General features: G+C 35.7%; 1 protein-coding gene across 10 annotated transcripts in view; it reads right to left on the bottom strand.

The window, feature by feature from the left end:
* The window catches only part of ADAMTS19 (ADAM metallopeptidase with thrombospondin type 1 motif 19), a 140,428-nt gene that overhangs the window by 86,749 nt on the left and 31,728 nt on the right, over nt 1–21,951 (bottom strand). For all 10 annotated transcript variants that reach the window (XM_023944865.2, XM_086867040.1, XM_086867039.1 and 7 more), the window contains 4 exons: nt 19,941–20,113; nt 18,975–19,058; nt 18,001–18,158; nt 7,842–7,885 (listed from right to left, as the gene is read on the bottom strand). In XM_023944865.2, coding sequence (XP_023800633.2) covers nt 7,842–7,885; nt 18,001–18,158; nt 18,975–19,058; nt 19,941–20,113 — 459 coding nt within the window. The remainder of the gene's footprint in view (nt 1–7,841; nt 7,886–18,000; nt 18,159–18,974; nt 19,059–19,940; nt 20,114–21,951) is intronic.

Here is a 21,951-nt window from a genome sequence, read left to right as displayed (position 1 = left end):
TCTGAAACTATATGTAAACATGAAAATTAGCCTTCCCATCCTCCTAAACACACTCAAAGGCCCTACTGCTTCCTTAGACAGACTTTTTACACACACTTAGCAAGAAATCAGCAAGTGACCTCTGTAGTACAATCTGAAAAAAAAAACAGAAAATACCTTTTTTCCATTGCTTTCAGCTCTCTAAATACATTGGCTAAAGACTTCAAAGTAAAATAACATAAAATAAGAAAACAAAGGAGTTGCCTGCATCAAGTCCTTGATCAATTGTTTAATGAAGAGAAGACTTGTTTTTTAAGCATGGTAAAGGTCACTAATTAAAACCTCAATGATTATGAAATTGCCATCAAGAGTCCATTCAGACAGATTCATCCTCTGTCACCCTACTACTGTTGAGATTAATTAAGCTTTAAACACTTTAAATAAAGCACTGGAAAATGAAACAATCTGATGTGTTGTAACCCAGCAATTTTCTGTCTGAGTTACAACATCGCTTGAAAACAAAGGTTTGCATATCTCGATGTGAAAACTTCTGTCTCTGGTCTCACTGGAGTCTTGTCATTTATTGTAACTCAGTAAAATAGCAGCCAAGGTATCTGCATCTTAGGAGTTTTGCTGGAAACATGAAGCTAAATAATTTTTAGAGCTGAATTTAATATGAGAAGAATAAAGTTGAGGTTTGTAATAGCAACGTCTGGATTTGATGACTGAATACACGTAGTCAGCATTCTGCGCTTCTGAGAAACTGCACCAAGCATGCATAATTCATTTGATGTTTTACAACATATGAGGGAAACTAAATTCTATTTACTTATTTTGATTTGTTTTTTCGTATTTATTGAATTTACAATTAATTAGGATCTGTTTTGCTGTACTTATATAACTCACTGACAAAACCAGATTTTATTCTGTAGGCTGTAGAAGTCAAAATATTCCAATTATTTTTAAAAAGCTTCTGTATTAAAGGTATTTCTATACTAGATACACTGGACTATCATACGGCTATCACTTCCCAGGGAACTTTTCCATTTCTACAGAAAAAAATCAGTGTTCATAAGTCACGTGTGAATAATGGAGCTACTCAGGCATTTCCAGCTACACATTTGAGCTAGAGTGCTTTTCTTTTAGAAGAAACAAATGTCCAGGAATTAAAATTCAGTGAGATTTCTTCAGCTAGCTTTCTATAAAAGCACTTAAAAGATGGTCTTGTTCTCATTGTATGAGGTGTTTACTCTCTATGTAAGTCTGTGAATTATTACTATCATTATTTTGCTGTAAAAGAATGTTGTATGAATGCAAAATTGCACGTCTTGTAAAGGTTATGTGAATAACTTAGATTAAGTTAGACATTGGAAATCTCCACAGGAAATCTTCTGCAGATTAACTAGTGAGTGCAGTTGTGTGAATGTCAGAATATCCTTTACATAGGATAAATTTTTAGAGTGTCTCTTGTTCAGTGGGACAAATCAGTTCACAGAACAAAATGCAGAGCTTAAAATGCTTTTGCTGTTTTTGAAAATTTTGTCTAGCATGGGTATGTCAGGGAACATTTAAGACCTTGGAAAATTAACAGACTGTAGTTATGCCTTTGCTGAGAGAAACTTGCTGTAATTGTTTCTCATCATCCAATCTGTCATTCAACTGCCCTCCTCCCACTCTGAATTCCCCATGGCACCAAGAGCAGTAACATTCACAACAAAACCAAGCAAATTAATTACACTAGTGATGAATATGTAAAAAAATGATGCATCTCTATGTACAGGTAACCTCATTCAACAGAATTTTAAAATGGTATATACTCAAAGAGTATTCAATTATTTGAAACGCAACACTTTTCACCAATATCAAACTAGACTGTGGGCAGTCCTGAACTGTTAAAAATCCTAGATGTTGCAAAAATGTTATGAGACTCATTTAAGCATGGTTCCTGCACTTCTATCTGCAAGACTGGCTGTACTCAGCTATGCACAGAGCAGAACCTATACACAGGTTCTATATTCCGTCCTATGTGGCAGTCATCCTGGCCCACACCCTGGTTTCAGCTTTACCTGTCTTTACTTGTTTACAAAAATGCGTATCAACTTTAGGACATACCATAAATGACAGGCTCTGGGATTTTTCGGGTTCCTGTTTGTCTTGACTGATGAGAAACCTTCCTATATCCCACAAGTTGCAACACCTGAATAACTCACAGTGCTTATTTGGAACTGCTGGAAGTGCATTTCTTTGATAACTTTGACTCAACAAAAAAGAAAAAAAAGCAGGACTTCTAAAGTTTACTTCTGCTATACTGCTGCCTGTGCTCAGTTCAACTTCTTTGCCTGCTTGTTCATTGGTAACTAGCCCTAAGCATCCAGCTTTAGTATTTCCATCATTTACCCTCACTGGACATGGATAGTCTGCCCAATCCCCTATTTCTATCATATCTGTTAATGCATATAACTGGTCTAAAACTTTGTCCCCAGAATATAAGGACAAACTCCAAGCTCTTTGTATTAAAGATTGATAGCTTTCATATTAGGAAAGAGAAGTATATCTATATTTGATATTTTTCTAAGTTGGATGAAAAATATGTTCTTTCATTTCATTTTGGTTTGTGTTATTTATTGTGTAGATGTTTGTCTGATCCCTTATCAATTATGATTTGTGTCCACACCACTGAGTTCCTTTGCAACACTACAAAGATCTGATGTCACCTTAATTTTCTGCTGGTCTTTTTTGTATCTACAACACTAGGCGTTACCAAATTTAGAAATTTTTAATATACTGTATTTATGTCCAAAACCAATCTGACAAGTTTTTAGAGGAATTCTATTTAGAGATTGCATTTCACTGGAAAATGCTCTTTAGCAAACAGTTTAGATAGAATCACATGTTCTTATAGCTGTTGTTTTAATTGCAAATGTTACCTAAAAATATGCAAACAAAACCAGAAGTCACTATCTGAGTTTCAGCAGGTTAACAGGGCTCCAAACTGATGCAAACACAAGACAAGCATCATTTTAGAATCTTTCTATGCCTGTAACACTGCATTCTGAGAACTCTCTAGTATAGTGTTTCCACAGAAGACATTAGCTAGCAACAAGTCTAGTCCAAAAGAAGTATGCCTCAGAGAGTCATAATCTTGATTGCCATGTTTCTTGAAGTGGAAACGTAGACAAGAGGAAGGGAAATTAGAATGTGCATAAACTTGCTTCAAGGAATAGTCTTTCTGTGTTTACTCGTAGGCCTACTTGTTGAGAAAATATCTGTTGATTTCAGTGAAAAAATATTTTTATTTCCATGTCTTAAAGGTTTGTGCAACATCCTAATAACAATTTTCCCTATGAATCGTCTCAGTTACCTCAATATGATAATACCAGAAAAGTCATACACAACAACAGTACAGCACGTGCAATCCCCAATTTACATTTTGTGATGATTCCATTGCAATGGACTTCACCCTCTGAAAATCAACTATTTAATTACTTCTTAATTTTTTCTGAAATTCATTAGGGTGTCTACACTCATAATTTTACCTGTCATCAGCCCAAGAAAAAGAACATTCCAAATCAACACAAATTGAAAAAGTAGCTTCCTCTAAGTTAACAAAGCTTGTTTGGAGGAGAAACATGCTATGATCCCAAAACAGTTATCTTCTGGGGGAAAAAAACCCTGGGCAATTACATATCTAAACCAGTCTTCTCATTAGCTAAATTAAATTTAATTTGTATAAAAACACCATGATATGTTTCCACCCACAGAGAGATCCGCTTTGTCCCTCACAACCATACTGAAAAATAAAGGTCTGAAACCTCTCTTTAAGCTATAGATGAACTGTAAGAATCAAGGGAGCAGCATCATATCACTTCTGTGCATGAAAAAAGGACAGAAGGCTTACACATGAGCAAAACAGGAGGGGGCAAAAAGAATAAAGAATGCTGCAGCCAACCAACCAACCAACCAACCAACCAACCAATCAATCCACCAGAGGAAGCTCAAGAACACTCGGATCTGGTCACTTTTCAGCCCAATTGCTTTGTGGTTCTCCACCCAGAATGAATTTCACAGTGGCTGCAACAATTGGCAATGCTGAAATCAGAATAGCTTTGCAGAAATCCATTGACCTAGGCTGACTGATACCACATGAGAGTCTTGCTTAACATTTTACAGAAACAAGGGATTAGATAAGGAGGACAATTATCTGAGTTACTCTGGATTTAAGTTATGAAGTAAGAAAGCAGACCCTCAACTCCCTGCCTACAGCAGAGATTTCCAAACATTTCTAGCAATAGAGAAATACTTAATATTGAAAGACATAAAAGAACTACATTCTACTTCCTAAATTTCAAGAAACTTTGGGGAAATCAAAGAAATCCCTGAAATAATTCTTCTCTTTCTGTTTACTTTGCAAAATAATAAAATATGAAGTACTAATGAGTTTTGGAATCACAGAATGATTTGATGAGACCTTAAAGATCATCTAGTTCCAAACTCTCCTGCCATGAGCTGGGACACCTTTCAGTAGATCAAGTTGTTCAGTGGCCCATCCAACCTCGCCTTGAACTCCCATAACTTCTCTGGGCAACCAGTTCCAGCACTTCACCACTCTCTGAGTAAAGAATTTCTTACCTATATCTGTTCTACACATGCCCTTTTTCGGTTTATCGCTTTAAAACCATTTCCCCTTGTCCTGACTCTATCTGCCTGCATAAAAAACTTTTCCTTTTTTTTCAAAATTCCCTCCAGGTACTGGAGGGCCACAATGAGGTTTCCCCAAAGCCTTCCCTTCTCCATAATGCTTGGTCTCCCAGATAGAGGGATCTTTTTTTCCTGACTAAGAAAGTAATATTTGACAATCAATGCAAATAATATTTTTTATCATTACAGAAAAAAAAAAATCTTGCATTTTTCCACCTTAAATGCCTTTCTGAAAGAATATTTAGAAGATTATCAAAATGATGTTCAAAATCATTAATGAAATATAATCCAGTATATATCCAGGGAGGTTTGCCATATGGTTTTAATTTTGAGCAAACATTTTTTTTTTGGTTAATAGAGTTCCTGGTTAATTATATATTAAACCATCTAATCTTCATATAAATCACTGTTATTTTAAGAGACAATGAAAAAATACTTTTTGAAGACTGCACAAGTTCTGTATTTTTTGTAGAACAAGACTGGAAGTACAGAAAAGTGTGTTATTTGCCACCTAAATACATGAAAACTTTGTCTACATAACAGAATACTGGCACTTTCTCTCTTTAGCTTAAAAGGATACTCATGTCCAGTCTGAAAACTGTGAGTCTTTGCATGTAATGAGTAAACAATAAATCCAGTATTTGTCTGCATTCATCTCTGCAAAGAACTATTCCAACATCCACCATGACAACCCTTTCCAATAATGAGGTCTGTCCTGTACATGTTCCCTTGTCATAACTTTCATTTCTAAATGCCTGAAGTGCTACAAAGATCACCTTGACTGCCTCACATTCCTGTACAGTTATATTAATATTTCAGAGAGAATTGCTTTATTCCATTTTTTATGGTAGAGTCTGTATTGTGCATTCTTCTGGATTTTTGGAGAGGGGGGGAAGGTGAGGCAAGATGTGGACATTGGGGAATTATATAGTACATTAGCATTTCTCATTTACTGTCTTTGGCAAATTCTGCAATTTACAGCATGTGATACATCCCTGGAATGTACTGTCACTTTTTGCCTATAAACTTTTTGCATGAATATAGGAAGATCAAACTACCCTTCATTTCCTTTCACCAAACTTTTACTCATCAACTAATATAAAATTTTCCTTTTGGTTTGCCTAGGGGAAAAAGAATTCAGAGTAAAGATACCAAAATGAAACCACCTTCTACATGTACTATCAACAATTTGTCATTATAGACCTGTTAGCCTCAAAATAATTGACAGAATATGTCTGTGACAGTAAGATAACTTAAAAATTCTCTTCAAGAGAAATGTGCAAAGTTTTTCAACACTCCTCTTTAGATGAGCTCCAGAATGATGGTGGACAAGACACTCAAGAAAATATCTTCTAAACAGTGAGCATGGACCCACAGTATTATAAGTATTCATGGAAAAAATTATACACTACATTTACGGAAAGGTGCTATATTCATCTGGGAAAAAAATGATTGAAATTCATAAAATAAATGATGAAACATAAGAAAAACAATGACCTTTGCTTATGCTGCACAATTGTACCTATATGGAAAGAATTATACATACAAACTGCGGTTCAGCTCCTGAAGAAACCTCCAAGCACAGAGAATGGGGAAGTCCACAGCAGTCAATCCACAATAAGCCAGGTCATTCAGCCAAGGTATCTACTTAATTTTGCTTATCACAATATTAGGACTGCAAATCCTTTACTCCTTGTGCTCTTAAAAATTAATAGACTGCCACATTTTCAAGTTTCATCCCAGCTTGTTCACCACAGAACTGCTCATTACTGATACTTGAGTCAGTTTAATCTTACTCAATTTAAAATTCTATGGACAAATTCAGAAATAAATAATTCTCCTACTACCTCCAAGCTTCAGCCAAAGAGAAAACATTGTTCAGGGAAAATTCTTGAATATATTCACTTCAATTCTGAAATTCAGGAAGCAACCTATCCTAATTTAGACAAACTGGAAGTACTCCAATTTTAAGTTTTATGAAGACTTCTTGTCACACTGCTTCCTCTTTCTGCTGGAAGTATTTTTGCACTAGTAAGTCAAAAATAAATGCCTCCAAACAAGAAACACTCATACAAAATTCACCTAAGACCAATACACCGATTAGTGAAAGAACACCAGGAACTCATAATAATTTACTTCTGTGAAACACATAACATTCTTATTTATAAGGCTTTTTTCTTGATACCCATCCCACAGACACACTCATATACACTTGGGATACAGCAGTACAAGAAAAAAGATTAGCAAGTGGTGAGGTAATACAGTTTACATAAGAATTCTTCTCAAATCTTTGCAACTGAAATGAAATGGGAGAAAAAGCTACTCCTTCTCTACCTAGGAGGGAGCACAACTATGACAACAGTACATTATTGTCATTCTAATCTTACTGGAAAAAAATTATATTCTGAAAACTTGTATTCACATACACTACTCTTTAAGACTTCTATTAGCAAACTGAAATTCTAGGTTAAGAACACGCCATGATATCCTCCAATTAAGGTCATGGCGTGTTTTTACCCAGAATTACAATTACAATTAAACAAAACAACTGCTACTTTTTGCTACCTTTTCCACCAGACTGAACACTGTCTTCCAAAAAGTGTGTGAACTAAATAAATGTTTATAGAAAAACTCAGTACAGTCTGCATTTACTTCAAATGAAGATGTCAGAAGATGCCTTTCACACTAGCTCACATCCTGTATTCTTTTGAAGGAGTTCATAAACTTCTTACATAAATAGCTCATAAACACTGTACCATGCATTAGATTCTTATGGAAATTTTTTTTATGTATCATAAACATATTCACACCAAAGATAAATCCATTGCATAAAAAATAATCAGAAACACATTTTCTTAGCTTCATATTCAAAATTAGAAAGAGTAAAACAATTTTTAGTCAGTGAGACTAAAAATAAAAAAGGTTTAAAGTTTTCTCTATGAAAGAGATGGAAATATTGTACTAAAACACAGTACTTTGCTAGAAGCATACACACATACATACCGATCTAACAGTATTATTAGAATTTAAGATGTATTTTGAATTTTAGCTAAGTATTGCTTTCCGTCACTGATTTTCCTTTCATCTTTTAGCTTCTCATTTCTATTTACATAAAACTGATTTTATTACGTAGTTTATGCAGTCTCTTACGTTTATTTACTTACCAACAGTATCACATGGTTCATCCTTATGTACACAGAAATCCTTCCTAGAATTGGGGGTGAAAGAAAAAATGTTAAGCAAGTCAAGCTGTTAGACGCTAACAACTGTGTAACCTATTTAAAAACATTTTTTACGGCTCAATGAATAAATACAGAACACCATTATCTCAACAAAGAACAAGCGGAAGCAAAGGCTGGAATTGCACAGAGCACTTAAACTCCATCTTATTCTCAGAGCAGATTTAAGAATAGTCAGGTGACAGAACCTGTACTGTATATTCAAATTGCATTGCACCTAATTTCTATGTTCTTTTGGGCTGTATGAGGTTTGTTTTTCCTTTTTCTGTAATTATCTTGAAAAGTAACAAGTCTAAAGCTAGTCTTCTTATCATTTAAAATGAAAATATTTCCAGTGCTTTACATGATTACTGATATAAATGCAGCATTTATATCAGTAATACAGCCAGACAGTTTTTATTCTAGCAAGTCAGTGGTTAAAATCACTAATAGGAATATTTCAAGAAGCATTTCTTCATCCCCTTAGAGTAGTGGAAGAACTTATAAAAATTAACTACCCTATCTCCAACACATACTTTAGTCCAGTCCAGTCATAGGTCCATAAATAAGACTTCTCTATTGCAAAAAGGAGAATAAATACAACATTTCAACTGTGTCTTAAACATCTGCTTGGGATTCATTTTGATTTCACATGTATTTTACTTCTCAGAGACACACAACAAGTTACTAAAAGAGCAAAGGGAAAACTGCTTTTTACTGGAGCATTTATAAGTAATGTTAATTTGTTATTTTAAGTTTAAAGGGCTGCTGAGGTATGCATGAATTGTGGGAGGAAACCAATGGGGAAAGAAACAACTAAAAACCTCAGGTACAGCAACCCCATAAACAAAGAATTCTGATTTTCTGCTGTGCCACAAAGTAAGGGTCTCTGTTTTTAGGGAGAGACTATATGAGTCAGAGAAATTTAGTTATTATATTGTGTCTATGAAGGTAGATATATAGATTGATATATAGACATATACATATATAGACATATAGATTGATAATGATAAAGATATACATATAGAGAAACACCCATTTTCCAGGAACAAAATGCAAGAACTGTTTGGTGCCTGAAATGAAAGATACTGACACTTTTTTTTTTTTTTTTTTGCCAAGTGTGAAAACTCCAAGAGATGCTTGTTTGTTTCCCACAGACTCTTTCTACATAGGAATTTAGACCCAAATGCAATTTCTAAAGGTTGACAAATTTCTAACAGTTGTTAAGGGACACACAGATAGATGCATGGGGTTATATAGCTTTTAATTAACCATTCACCACTGCCAGATAATTTCATAGAGTGGAAAAAGAATCGTAGTGCTATAAATTGATAAAGTTGTGAGTAAACTGATAAGGACAGTCTGGGAATACACTCAAAAGGGCCCAGAAAATTGAGAAAAAGGTGGTGAACAAGAAACTACAAACAGATACAGAGAAAAGTTATTTTATTTTTTCAAACCTGCAAGAAATCGCATTTATGCACTTGGTTGTAACACAATTCTTTGTTTTGTGCTATGTGACACAAGGGACTTATTGTCTTGTTAAGCAACATGACAGAATGATTAGAAATATGGGACTTGAAGTGAAGCAAGAGAACATGTGTAAAGACAGTCTAAGGACACTGATTTCTTTCCATGCACACCCACTCAATCACCATAAAAATCAACTGATGCAATAGTAAGTGAAAAAAAAGAAAAAAGGAAAAGAGAAAAGAAATAGATCATACCTTCAACTGCAAAAGAATACTACATCACATTTTAAAACTGTCAATATCCAAGAGGTTTCTGCTCATGTAATAGCTTTCCTCTCATATACTTACTGAGCTGTTTTAGTTTTTTTTTTTGTTTTCACTTCTTGGCTGGATCTGACTACGATTATGTTGTGCATTCAGGGTTTCATTATGGGACGTGGGGGAAATGGTACTGCTATGATTTGGCAAGAGAGAAATACAGTAAACCATTTTTAGTTTCCGACTTACATTGAAAGAATGTAATACCGCCTTTAATTTCCAGGAATATGAACGCATTACATACAATTGAGACTAGGCTCCTTAGTAAAGATTTACAGTTCTAGCTAAACCTACCAGTGACTCTCATAAAAATAAAGCACACTACTAAGTCCTCAGACAGATTATTTGCCTTTGTTCTTCTCATCCTTTCTCTCAGCAAAACAGAGCAAAGATATTAAAATCACTGTTACAGCACACAGAAGCTTTAGTGGTGCCAGTTGGTAACTGAGTCTGTCAATAAAAGCAAGAAATGGTTAAAGCCCACCCACTCCAACCATTACCCAGCACATAATGTCCATTACTCTAAATGGTTACTTTGCATACACACAGAAGAGAAAGCATTTCCTTATTCAAGTGAAGGAAAGGAGGAGCTTTCACACTACTTACACCTGAATTCTGCACTTGAATGAATTGGCTAACCCCAGGAAAGGATTCTAAACAAGGATAGGTAACCACTAATGAATTGTTTCATTAGTGAAATGAAATTATGTTTAAAATTATGTATTTAAATTATGAAATTATGTATTATCTAAACATAAAATTATGTTTAGATAGTAGATTTTAGTTGACTGCATACATCATTATGAAAGACCTTCACAGCACACAAAGGCTACTTAATTTCTAAATACAAAATTATACAAAATACATTGTCTTTGCTAAAATAAATCCCGACGTGTAGGTGGGATGTACAACAGAAGACAAAAAGAACAGTAAAGGAAAGCTAAATTAAAATCCAGACTTATATTTTTTTTGTGAATAACGTCCAGCAATTTGTCATTTTAGATAAACTTAATTCTTGTTTTGGCAAGTCAAAATAATCAAAAGATCTATTTTTTACTCAGGCTGGTTTATCATTTCCTTCTATATGCAAGATTGGAGAAAAGAAGAAAAAGGACAGATAATAGATTTCACCTGTCTACCAGATCTTCATTCTAGCTTCACTCTACTCCAATTTCTCTAATGTTTACAATTTTGATCCATGTTACTGGAATAACAGCAGAAGTTAGACTGCTTGAAACTGCAGTCTAACTTCTGTTGCTACTGATTCCAGGGTTTACAACATTGTTGAGGCTTATTGCTCAAGTAGTAATTCATCAAATCATAAGATTTTTATAAGGAATAGTTGCAATTAATGGCACTTGTGGCAAGTGGCATTATCATCAAATTGCAAATGCCTTCACTTGCATTGTGCGAAGTGAATAACTACAACGCTGAAGATGTTCTTGTCTCTTCACATAACAGGACATTCTGAAATAATTTTCACATAATAAACCAAGCACGTACTGATTAATAAATGCACTTTTAATGACAATAATTAAATTTAATATTATTTTGGCGCTAATGAACCACAAGAAAAATTACTTATTTACTATTTATTTGGGAATTTAAGTAAATGGACAATTGTATAATAGTATAAATTGTATTTTAGAAACTGCTTATTATTTTTATCTCAAATGCAACAGTATGTACTGTATTTTAGAAAAACAGGAAATAATATATTTAATTACTTCAAATGTTTAACACATCACTTAGGCTCTCTAAAGCTGAACTGAGTTTTAAAAGGATGATATAAATAGTCCATATAAAGCTCACATTTCAGTCAGACTGAAAAACAACAGTTTGGAAGTATGGTGAATTAACTAATAGCTGAATTGAACACATTGTTAACATATCAAAACAGATATAGATACAGATACAGAGTAATTAGTAATCCAAGGAAGCCTTTTGAGTGGAGTCAAATAGAACCTAGACTCAGTATGAGGAATAAACAGTGATGCAGAAGAAGATATGAAGGCATTCCTGGTAAAGTTTAAAAATTAAATGAGTCCTGATAGATGCACATTGGAATCAAGACTGATCAAATTTTAAAGATAACTCATTGGAGTAAATTTTCTTCTAAAGCAGCCAAAAGTGGCCTCCCAACTTGATTACACAAAACAACAGCAACAAAAAAATGAGCATTTGGAAACAGACAGTAGGAGGGAAACAGCATCCTTGTATAAAGATACAGGAAAATATCAAAATGACACTACTACCTCTGTTCACACAATACTGTGTTCAGTTTTTTTGCTTATGCTTGAAAAAATAATTTTGTAAAGTGGAAAAAGTCTGGAAAGAAGTGAGAGAACAATCACATAGAGTAACCTCTGAAAATTACTCTGAGACAGAGAAAAGTTGTGACTTGAGCACAGCCTACAAGTATTTTCATAGGGAAGTTTCCCAACAGATTTTAGCAGTGAAGGGTACAAAGAATCCATGGTTGATTTTAAATTCAGTTTATGTCCATGTATTCCTATGGAACAGATCTATACTAGTGAAAGAACATATGCAGCCTAATTATTAGAGCCTGAAAAAGTAAGCTGACAGCAATAGGTAAATTCATGCAAATTTTCCCCACACACATTATTACAAGTATTACCACCTCACACACTCAAATACCTTAAACTTAAAAATTAAAAAAAAAAAAACAGCATATGATAACCTAAAGTTAGGGTGATTTTTTAAAATACACAAGGTAAAAATACAGGACTTCAGTTTTACAGAAGACTCTGGCTTAAAAAAAACAAACAACAAAGGACAAAACTTTTCATTTAAATATGCTCTTTTCAGATTTCCCTGCTTTCTTCTGCATCTACAATCCTATTACTAAATAATTAACAGACAGGCCATGTGCAATTCTCATTAACTTCCTTGAAGCCTGCTGGTATTGTCAAATAAATCAAATTATCAAGAGAGTTGATAAATTGAGTATAAAACAATTAAGACAGTTGGCAGTACTGAAGTAACAGTGATGAAGACAAAATGAAGAATAATCTCATTTCTCATCTGTGCACATGCATTTGTGAGAATTCACTTTTCCAAAGCTGAAATTCACTAGGAGTTTAAGGACAGCAATAGCAGCTTAATAACCCAATCTCTATCTCAATACATTTCAGCAATTTTGACTGCCAAACACTTCAGGCTTTTGCGGTGACCTTGTAATATTAGTTTCATTCATGCAGGGATCTTTCACAGTCTTCCTCCTCTGACTTTCTTGAGGATTTCTTTTTGGTTCAGAAAGGTAATAAAAAGCAAAGTCAGAAAAATAACGGAATTTCTTCTGCGCATTGGAAGGTAATAGCAACACTTGAAAAAATCTTGTCCAAGTTCTGGGAAGAGCTCTGGATGGCTGAAACTATTGGAAGTAAAATAGTATTGAATATTAGGAGAATCAGAGGTCTACTTTCTGTCATAAGAACACGTGAAGGTATCAGTTCTGAGAAGGAGAATAAACAGCTTGGTCTTTTTCTGTATTACTCATTTCGCAATTGGTCTACGAACCACTGTGGAACAACAGATTGACTGATGCACTGAAAAGGCAGCAAAATGCACAATTTTTAACTGAAGGTAGATTCTGCCTCATTCTTGTAACCACTCGTTTATACATTTCAAAGCTTTCATTACCTAATTTGTAACAGAGGCTATAAAAGAACTTAAGCACCATTACAGAAAAAGTGGGAATTCCACAGGCCTTCTCCTGCCTTATTTTCAGTTACCTCATTCAGGTCAAGCAAACTGTGCAGACAGAAACTGGTAATGTCATCTCAGGGGGCTACCAAAATCAGGGCTTCCCTCTGCAAACTCAGACCCTGTAACTTAAAAGGCAAGGAGGATGTTGATGCAACATGCTGCAATTTTTTCTTCAGAGAAAAGTCGTGATACTGTCTATCTCTAAAGTAACTGTACTAATTTATATCTGTGAACACAATAAACCTGGTAGTTTTATCAAGACAGTCCTTAAAACAATTTTTGTCTAATTATCATATTCTCTTTATATCCAACCTCCCTAGTAATCTCTTCTAAATTCATTACATACTCTTTCTGCCTTTCTTCTACTTCATGGCACCATATTTTAAACAGGATATTATTTCACCAAAATAAGCCAATTTAAAGGGAAAGTAAACAAACTGACATAATGAAACAGGACCAAGTAATTTGAAATGAATTGGTAGCAGATATGCATCATTACAGCCTATCTGGGCAGCAGAGAAAGCCATGGGGAGAAGCTGGCTTTGCTTTCATCTTTACAGAAAAAATGCAAAAATAAGTTTGGAAAAGTACCTTTTTCCTGAAAAGGCTATGGTGGCCCTTTGGCTGCTGAATAAGAGTCTCCATAACATCCACATTACACTCTATATTTTGGTATTAAAAATTAGCTCTGCAGAACACCCAATACTTCACTTCTAACTCTTTTCGTTATTACACAAAACTAGCATGTGAAAGCACAGGAAAGCTTTTACAAAGAACTCTTGCTGTTCTATTATCATCTGAGACAAAAGAGATGTGGCAACTTTTATGAGGGCTGCCACAGAATGTGATGGATACCCAAAACTTTACACATTTACTCGAAAAACACCAAGCAGTTGGTGTTCATCTGTACAAACAAAATCATTTCTCTAAATAAAGCAGACCTGCTGTTCAAAGCTCTTCGGAAGCTGTGACAAAGGAGCTTGCTTCATGCTCATGAAACAGAATGAGACTCTGAATTAGCAAAATACATGTGTAGAGCCACACATAGTGTCAACTATACCATAAACTGGATAATGTGTAGAGGTAGCCTAGATAAGCAAAACATTTGCAGTAATAAAATTGCTCGGTATGATTAATTAGCAGCTAAAGCAGCTCTCAGATGGCAGGCAGTACAGTCTAGAGACTAATACCACTATTAAAAATGTCAGAAGAACAGATATTTAATTTCTGGCTCCAGTACAAACCTACTGTCTGATATCTAACCAATCACTTCCCTTCTCTCTACTTCAAATTCCTTAAAACTGATCAGAGATTTAAACAAAAAAATTGTATTTAAACTGACAGATTAAAAAGCTCTAGACAACCCCAGAGAGAGTCCAAACAAGAAGCATGAAAACAATCTGAGGGCTGGAGCCCCTCTCCTACAAAAACAGGCTAAGACAGTTTGGGTTGGTCTGCCTGGAGAAGAGAGGAGCCCTTATAACAACTTTTCAGTACCTAAAGTGGGCCTACAAGAGAACTGGAGAGGAACATATAACTGGAGAGGAACATTTTTACAGGGACATGTAGCGACAGGACAAAGAGGAAAGGAATTAAACTGAAATTGGCTTGGTTTCTATTAAATATAGGGAAAAAATTCTTTACTGTACAGGTGTGAGACATTGGCCCAGGTTATCCAGAGAAACTGTGAATTCCTGGAAATTCTAAAGGTCAGGCTGGATGGGGCTTTGAACAATCTGCTCTAATACAAAGTATCCCTGCCCATGTGGCAGGGGGTTTGGAACTAGATGATCTTTAAGGTCCATCCCAATCCAAACAATTCTATGATTCTGTGAAATCAGAATATCATTATTACAAAGCAGAAAAGCATCTTAACATATGAACAGACTTTTGCAAAGCTTTTTTACCACTTAGAATCACAGAATCCCAAAATTGTTAGGGTTAGATCATCCAACTCCTTCTGAAGATCATCCAGTCCAATCCTCCTGCCAAGGCAGAGCCACCTGGAGCAGGTGACACAGGAACATGTCCTGGTGGGGTGTAAATGTCCAGAGAGGGAGATTCCAAGACCTCCCAGTGCTCTGAAAAATCTCAGTGTAAAGAAGCTAATCCTCATGTTGAGGTGGAATTTCTTGTATTTTGGCTTATGGCCATTGGCCCTTGTCTGGTTGTTGGGCACCACTGAAATGAGTCTGGCATCATCCTCTTGGCACCTGCCTTTGAGGTATTTATATTTACTAATGAGATCCCCTCTCAGTCTTCTCTGGACAAAACAGGCCCAGCTCCTTCAGTCTCTACTCCTAGGAGAGATGCTCCAGATCCCAAATAATCTCTGTGGCCTCTGCTGGACCGTCTGCAGTAGCTGTTTGTCTTTCTTATACTGAGGAGCCCAGAATTGAACACACAGATGGGGGGCAAATAGAGGGGCAGGATCACCTGCCTCAACCTGTTGGCCACATCCTTCCCAATGCACCCCAGTATCCCGTGGTCCTCCTGGCCACAAGACTACACTATCAGCTCATGGTCAACTTGTCATCCACCAAGACTTCCAGAAACGCTGCTTTAAATCCAAAAAGCCGTGTGGCAAAAAGCACTGACAGTTGAAGACATTTCCAGACCACTGAAAATCCAGACCTGTCAACTAATGTCTCACTTGCATCTGTTCAGAATGCCTCCACCTCTCCCCATAAAGGCTCATTAGGCTAAAGATGAAGCAACGACAGGAAAAAGGTGTCATATGTTTTATTTATTTTATAGCATCTTACTACTCATGAGATACACCTTACAAGCTAAAAATGCAGCCCTAGGTTCACTCTCCTGGCCTATAGATTGAAGCATTTGATACTTGCTCAGACTGCTGCTGCTATTGCAGATACTGCTGGCTACCTCAGCTGTCTCAAATAAGAAAGCCCAGGGATAAGGTTTCTAGCAAACAAGCAAAATGCTCTTGCTCATTATCCTTGAACAGTCACAAGGAACATCTACATGCAAGGAAGTCTATTCCCCTTTAGCAACCCTGATTAACCCACTGCCATCCTTTAGGGGCATCCTTTATGCCTTGGCCCAAGTTTACTCTTTATTACTGCTTGCTTCTCTTCTTCCCCCTTCTTTCTTTCCAGACCTTCCCCTGCCACCCACCCTAGCCCCACAGTGCATCCACCACTCTTAAAATTAGTTTTGGGTCTTAATCTACAAAATTTACTTCCAGTCTGTCACTCTGAGTATGTTTCTTGATGAGCTAATGAAAAGTTGCTGAAGAGAACATTATTTCTTTTGTCTTCCATCAGACTTGAAAGGAGCTCGTGATAAGAACTACTGCTTAGCTAATGTATAAATGTGTAACAAAGAATAATCTGTCCCCTCAAAGCCCCAACCATCCATAAAACCAATATACACATCAAATAGAGGAGGATGACACAGAGCAAGAAGTGTGAGCTGTTCTAAGAAAAGATAATGGATTGAACAGCAAAAGTAGCAAAGAAGCTCTCGCCACAGACACAGTCATGGACATCTCGCCACAGTCTGGACTTCTAAATTTCCTGCTTCATGTAAGTGACTGGCTCTCCAAGGCAGGAAAATTTAGTGAAGCATTTTTCTGCTTCAAAAGATTGAAATACACTATATATATATAGTAATCAGAATGAAACTAATTTAAAGAAAAATGCATTATTTTTATTTTATATATGTTCCCAGTGAGAGTGCTCTGAATAAATGGCAAAAGACTGGATGTGTAAAGATTACACATGATTTTAGGATACCGTATCACTGACTAGCATGGGACTGGCACAGCGCTATTCTGCTACAGCTAATCACAGGAATATTCTTTGGAAGAGAGCTCTGAAGATTATCCAGCCCAAGTTCCATCTCAAAAGGGGCGCCAAGTCCAACCCTAGGCTGCCTGAATCATCATTCTCTCCTTTCCTCTGGATCATGCCTGTATGCTGGCTGAATACCAACAAGCATCCCCCCCATGCACCACTTACAGACAAAACCGTAACAGTACCTGCATGGAAGGAAAGAGGTGAACTGGAGGGCTGTCTCCTTCTCAGTGTGTGAAATGCCTGACACTTAAGAGTTACAAGGAGCTGCAGATCTGGAATCATACCCTGGTGGCCACAGGGCACATACTGAAGATGTGCATTATGTACCTTCAGCACACAGTGAATTGTACTGGTTCTAGGCCAGTAAGAGGGAAGCATAACTCAGTAACATGACTAATCTAGCTCTGAACGGCTTAAATATGCTTTTCATGTTTTGACTGAAAGTATTTACAGGTCTGGGGTGCTGCCTCTTTGAAGGCACATGGATGAAGGATTCCAACCCTATATAGATAGGGCCTCAGCTATATAGCCAAAGAAGAAACAAGAGAGTAACCTGTTCATCATTCCAAATGTTTACCATTTGGGAAACACCGCTTTCTGCACCACCTTTTCCAACACTTTACTATCACCTTTTGAAATCCAGATGCCTCAAAATGCTCCCTTCTTCACTGCAAATTAAGTTCTTACTGTGTTGGCCACCTACTCTGACTTATGTTCACACTGGCCTTCTGCCTATTTTTTAATGCTCATCTTTCACTACTTTACCTTGTGATCAGTATGGCTGCATCAACTGAAGTCATGTCTTCTCCCCAGCTTGTTGACATTTCTAAGTGTATATCATTCTTCTTGCCAAATTCTTCATGCTGCCATTTACAAAAGCTTTCCAGCATTTTTTCTCCATGATGTCCAATATACATATCTGCCTGGAAATAATAATGTTATTAAAATAAGAATTCTATAAATAGAATTTGTAACCTTTTTTACTGAGCTAGTAAAAATATTCTGCTTTTTATGGCATAATACGTTCATGGCAAAACAACTCAAACTTCAGGTGCAAAGACCATCTTCCTCACATGTTAAAGATACAAATGAAGACAGTGCATTTAGAGTGTACATGAATATGTTCACCAAAACCTAGTCTTATTTATTTGCTGATTTCTCATTATCCATGGTGAGGAAAAGTATAATGATGTTAAGATTCAGAATTTGAACATGAAATGAGATTACTCCAACTGCTGAGAGGAGCTCGAGAAATAAGTACTTACTTACTGGCTGGAAAATTATAACATTTTAGATTAGAACTGTTGGTAAGGGAATCCCATCTCCTTATGAACTAAGTGCTATATCACCTTTTGTTTGTCTAGGGATTAAACAACAAAGAACATCAGTTGTCCTTCTACAATCCAGAGGACTTAAAGGAGATTATTCTTCTGTTGAGATATGTGAATGCACGAAAAGCAGAGCAGAAGCAGATTTTGCTAAGATCTGTCTGATTTCCATGTGGAAACTTTAATTGACTTTTAATTGCAAGCATAGAAAAGTCTCAATACATGCAGCACATAAATTAGGAGAAGGTCAATCTTTATTGAGGTTGCTCATCAAAAAAATAAATAATATACGAAAGCTAACCAAGGGAATTTTTTGGCCAATAAAGTTCATGAGTATTGCAAGCTTTTGAAGAGGAAAAAGCTAAGTAGCATTACCCTCTATGGGCTAAGACAAATGTCATAAATACCTACTGGAGTCTCATGAAGAAGAACAAGTTTAGTCACCCGAAGATTTACTTGTAATCCTAGACTCTTGTGCTGGAAAAGATTAAAAACCTAAAAGACAAAAAGAAAAATAACAAATAAAAATATGAACTTCTATTGCACCTATGCTAAAACTAAGTGAACCCCAAGGAACCTCAGTAGCTCTCATAATCAATTGTGACTTCTTTTATTTTCTATAATCTGAACAGAACATTAAGATAACGTACTGTGCTGGTCTTCTGAAGTGAAAACAAAGCTTAGGCAATATTCATTCTGGGAACATGAAAAAAGTCCTTTTCCTCTCAATGGCCATGATTACTTTATAAGCTGTGCCCTGTTTCTCAAAAAATTTATACACACATTTAATACTCTTCACATGAAAATTTCTATTCAGTTAAATCCATGATCTTGGACCAAGTGGTCTGAATCAACATCTAACTCTCTAATTATGCTCCTTCTTTAGAACAACCTTTCCTGTTGTTGTTCCTAATCTGTATATTACAGATGCTATTTTTCACTGCTTTAGGTGCTAAATGAGTGCACTACAGCTCCAGATAGAACTAGAGGGGAATGTAACTGTCCAAGTTCTTTCTTTTTTTTCCACCACCACTGATAATCCCTTTCCATAACAATATCATGTCTTCATAACAAGCACAGGTTACCAGAAACCATTCAATATCCCAACCTTTCCAACAACACTATGGGCTCCTAGCCAAAAAGTTATTTTGTTCTCTCACTTCCAGACTTCCCTGAGATGTATGATCAGACAGCACAAACTGCAGCACCGGCTTTTCTGCTACAAAACATATGGATTGTCTTGAAAGCGTACTGATGGCCCTGATCTGACCGTGCCTTATAGGTGTGTTCAGTCAGAATCAACAGAAGGAGCAATGAAATCAGCCCACAGTGTATGCATTGTTGGCAAAACATCAAAATTACCTTAAAATTTCCTACCATGTTTAAGATGGTCAGAATAAATCTTCTGGCAGCATCTGTTCCATGATATGAAACCATAGCTGGATCTGCCACCACAACAGTTTCAATGTTGTATTCCTGAGGTAACTTGTAAGAGTATCGTTTTCCTCTTCCACTTTCTGACATTTTTTGAGTCTTGGATTTTCTTTTATCTGTAAACCAAAACAGTACTTGAGAAACTCATCCTTCAAACTACCCCTGCAGTAATCTTTTGAATATTTTATCCTTGGTTATGTTTCATATGTCTCATTATGTGGAAGGCTGTGGACTTTAATATACTATGCTTATTTGCCACTGCCAAAACTATGGGTCACACTGAAGGTCTCTATTATGTATAAGTATTAGATTATACCTAGAAAACAGAAATTTTATCCATCTTTTCAAATAAAGTCAGAAAGATTATCTGCATCCTTTCAACTAACATTTATAAAAAGTGTCTTACTTTATAAAATGTGTCTTTGGTTTGTGGGAGAAAACTCAACTCATGTTGGCTCTGAAGGAAAAATAGTCTCACTGATATTGCAGAATTTTTGTCTATCTTCATAAATCACAGAGAAAATATCTTGATGTAATTATATCTTGGCATAAAAGACAACAAATAGAGATTTGCCACAAAAATCATGTATTTGGTAAATGCATGCAACAATTATGTGATTTGCAAAGAGGAAAGAATATTTCAGATGAATGTCAGAGTGTGACATAGGTTTACTAGAAACAAAAAAGAAAATTTTTACTGACATGACTTCAAAATCAGTGCTCCTGTCATTAGAAGCAGCTGAAGCAAAGTAACTAAACCAAACATGGGAAACAGGCCTCCAAATCTACAGAAAGCTAGAAATTGAAAATATGTTATGTTTATGGTAAGGTTGAGGTTATTAACGTCATTAATTTTCAGTTTCCCCTCCAAAAACCCAACAAAATCCCCATTACTATTAGGAGACATATGAATCCCCACCACCCAATTACACAGAAACAGTTCAAGCCAGAAGGGGATCTACATACAGCAGTTAGTAATGGCATTTTAAATAATCTAATTTTAAACAAAATGCAAAATTAAACTCCTTGTTGTAATAGCCATATTTTGTTAGATCCTCTTGGGAGGATGTAAAACTTGTGGGACTGATTTCATTGAAACCAAGTGAAGTTTTTTCCAACATCCACAGTGGAATATCAGGCTCCTTGTTTACCAAAATAAGTGATGTTTGAGATGACAATTACGTTCTGGAAACAATCAAATAATCAGAAATTTTGAGGAAATATTTTGCAATTAACCAATCTATTTTTACCAGGAAAGTTCCTGCAGTGTATTTTATAACACATGACCACTCTCCAAAAAAAAAGTCACTCTTCAGAACAGTGCTAAAAATGAACTGACAAAATCAATTAACACAAAAATTAAATTTAAAATACAAAATACCAGTGGAAGAGGGGTCTGTGATTTAAATATATGTGTAATATAGATTTTATGTAAATATAATGTAGATACATATTTTTCAATGCAGCATGTATAAATTAAGCACACTTTAAAAATGTTGTCTTTCTCTGTACCATTCATAAAAGATTATATATATGTGAATGATTCAGTCCATCCCAATTTAGTCTTACTGATCCCTCTACAACAGGTGACAGTGTAAGACTTACTAACACATTTAGTAAAAGAAAAAAGTATGTATTCTCTAGAAATAAATCTTTGGTGTTTGATGACCTAGAAGTAGAAACAGCTTATAAATTCAGGCCATCTAAAATGAAAGTCTTATTTAATCCTTCAGACACGTGCTTAGCCTTACAACCTCTGCTACACTCTAGCCTTACTCATGTTTTCTAACTGTGGATCTACAGCCTAGTTTATAAAACATTATGTGTGTTCTCATCTTGCTCTTTTGAGGATAAATTCTAATGAAACCTCACTTAGTATTTGTGCCAAAAAAAACATGTCCTATAAGCTATACAACTATGGCTTACCACACAAACATCTAATGCTGCAAGGGTA

The sequence above is a fragment of the Cyanistes caeruleus genome, chromosome Z (genome assembly GCF_971803275.1).
Source record: "Cyanistes caeruleus chromosome Z, bCyaCae1.hap1.1, whole genome shotgun sequence".
NCBI classification, from domain to species: domain Eukaryota; kingdom Metazoa; phylum Chordata; class Aves; order Passeriformes; family Paridae; genus Cyanistes; species Cyanistes caeruleus.
The sequence above is the reverse complement of the archived record's forward strand: the minus strand, read 5'-3'. Positions and strand labels throughout refer to the sequence as shown.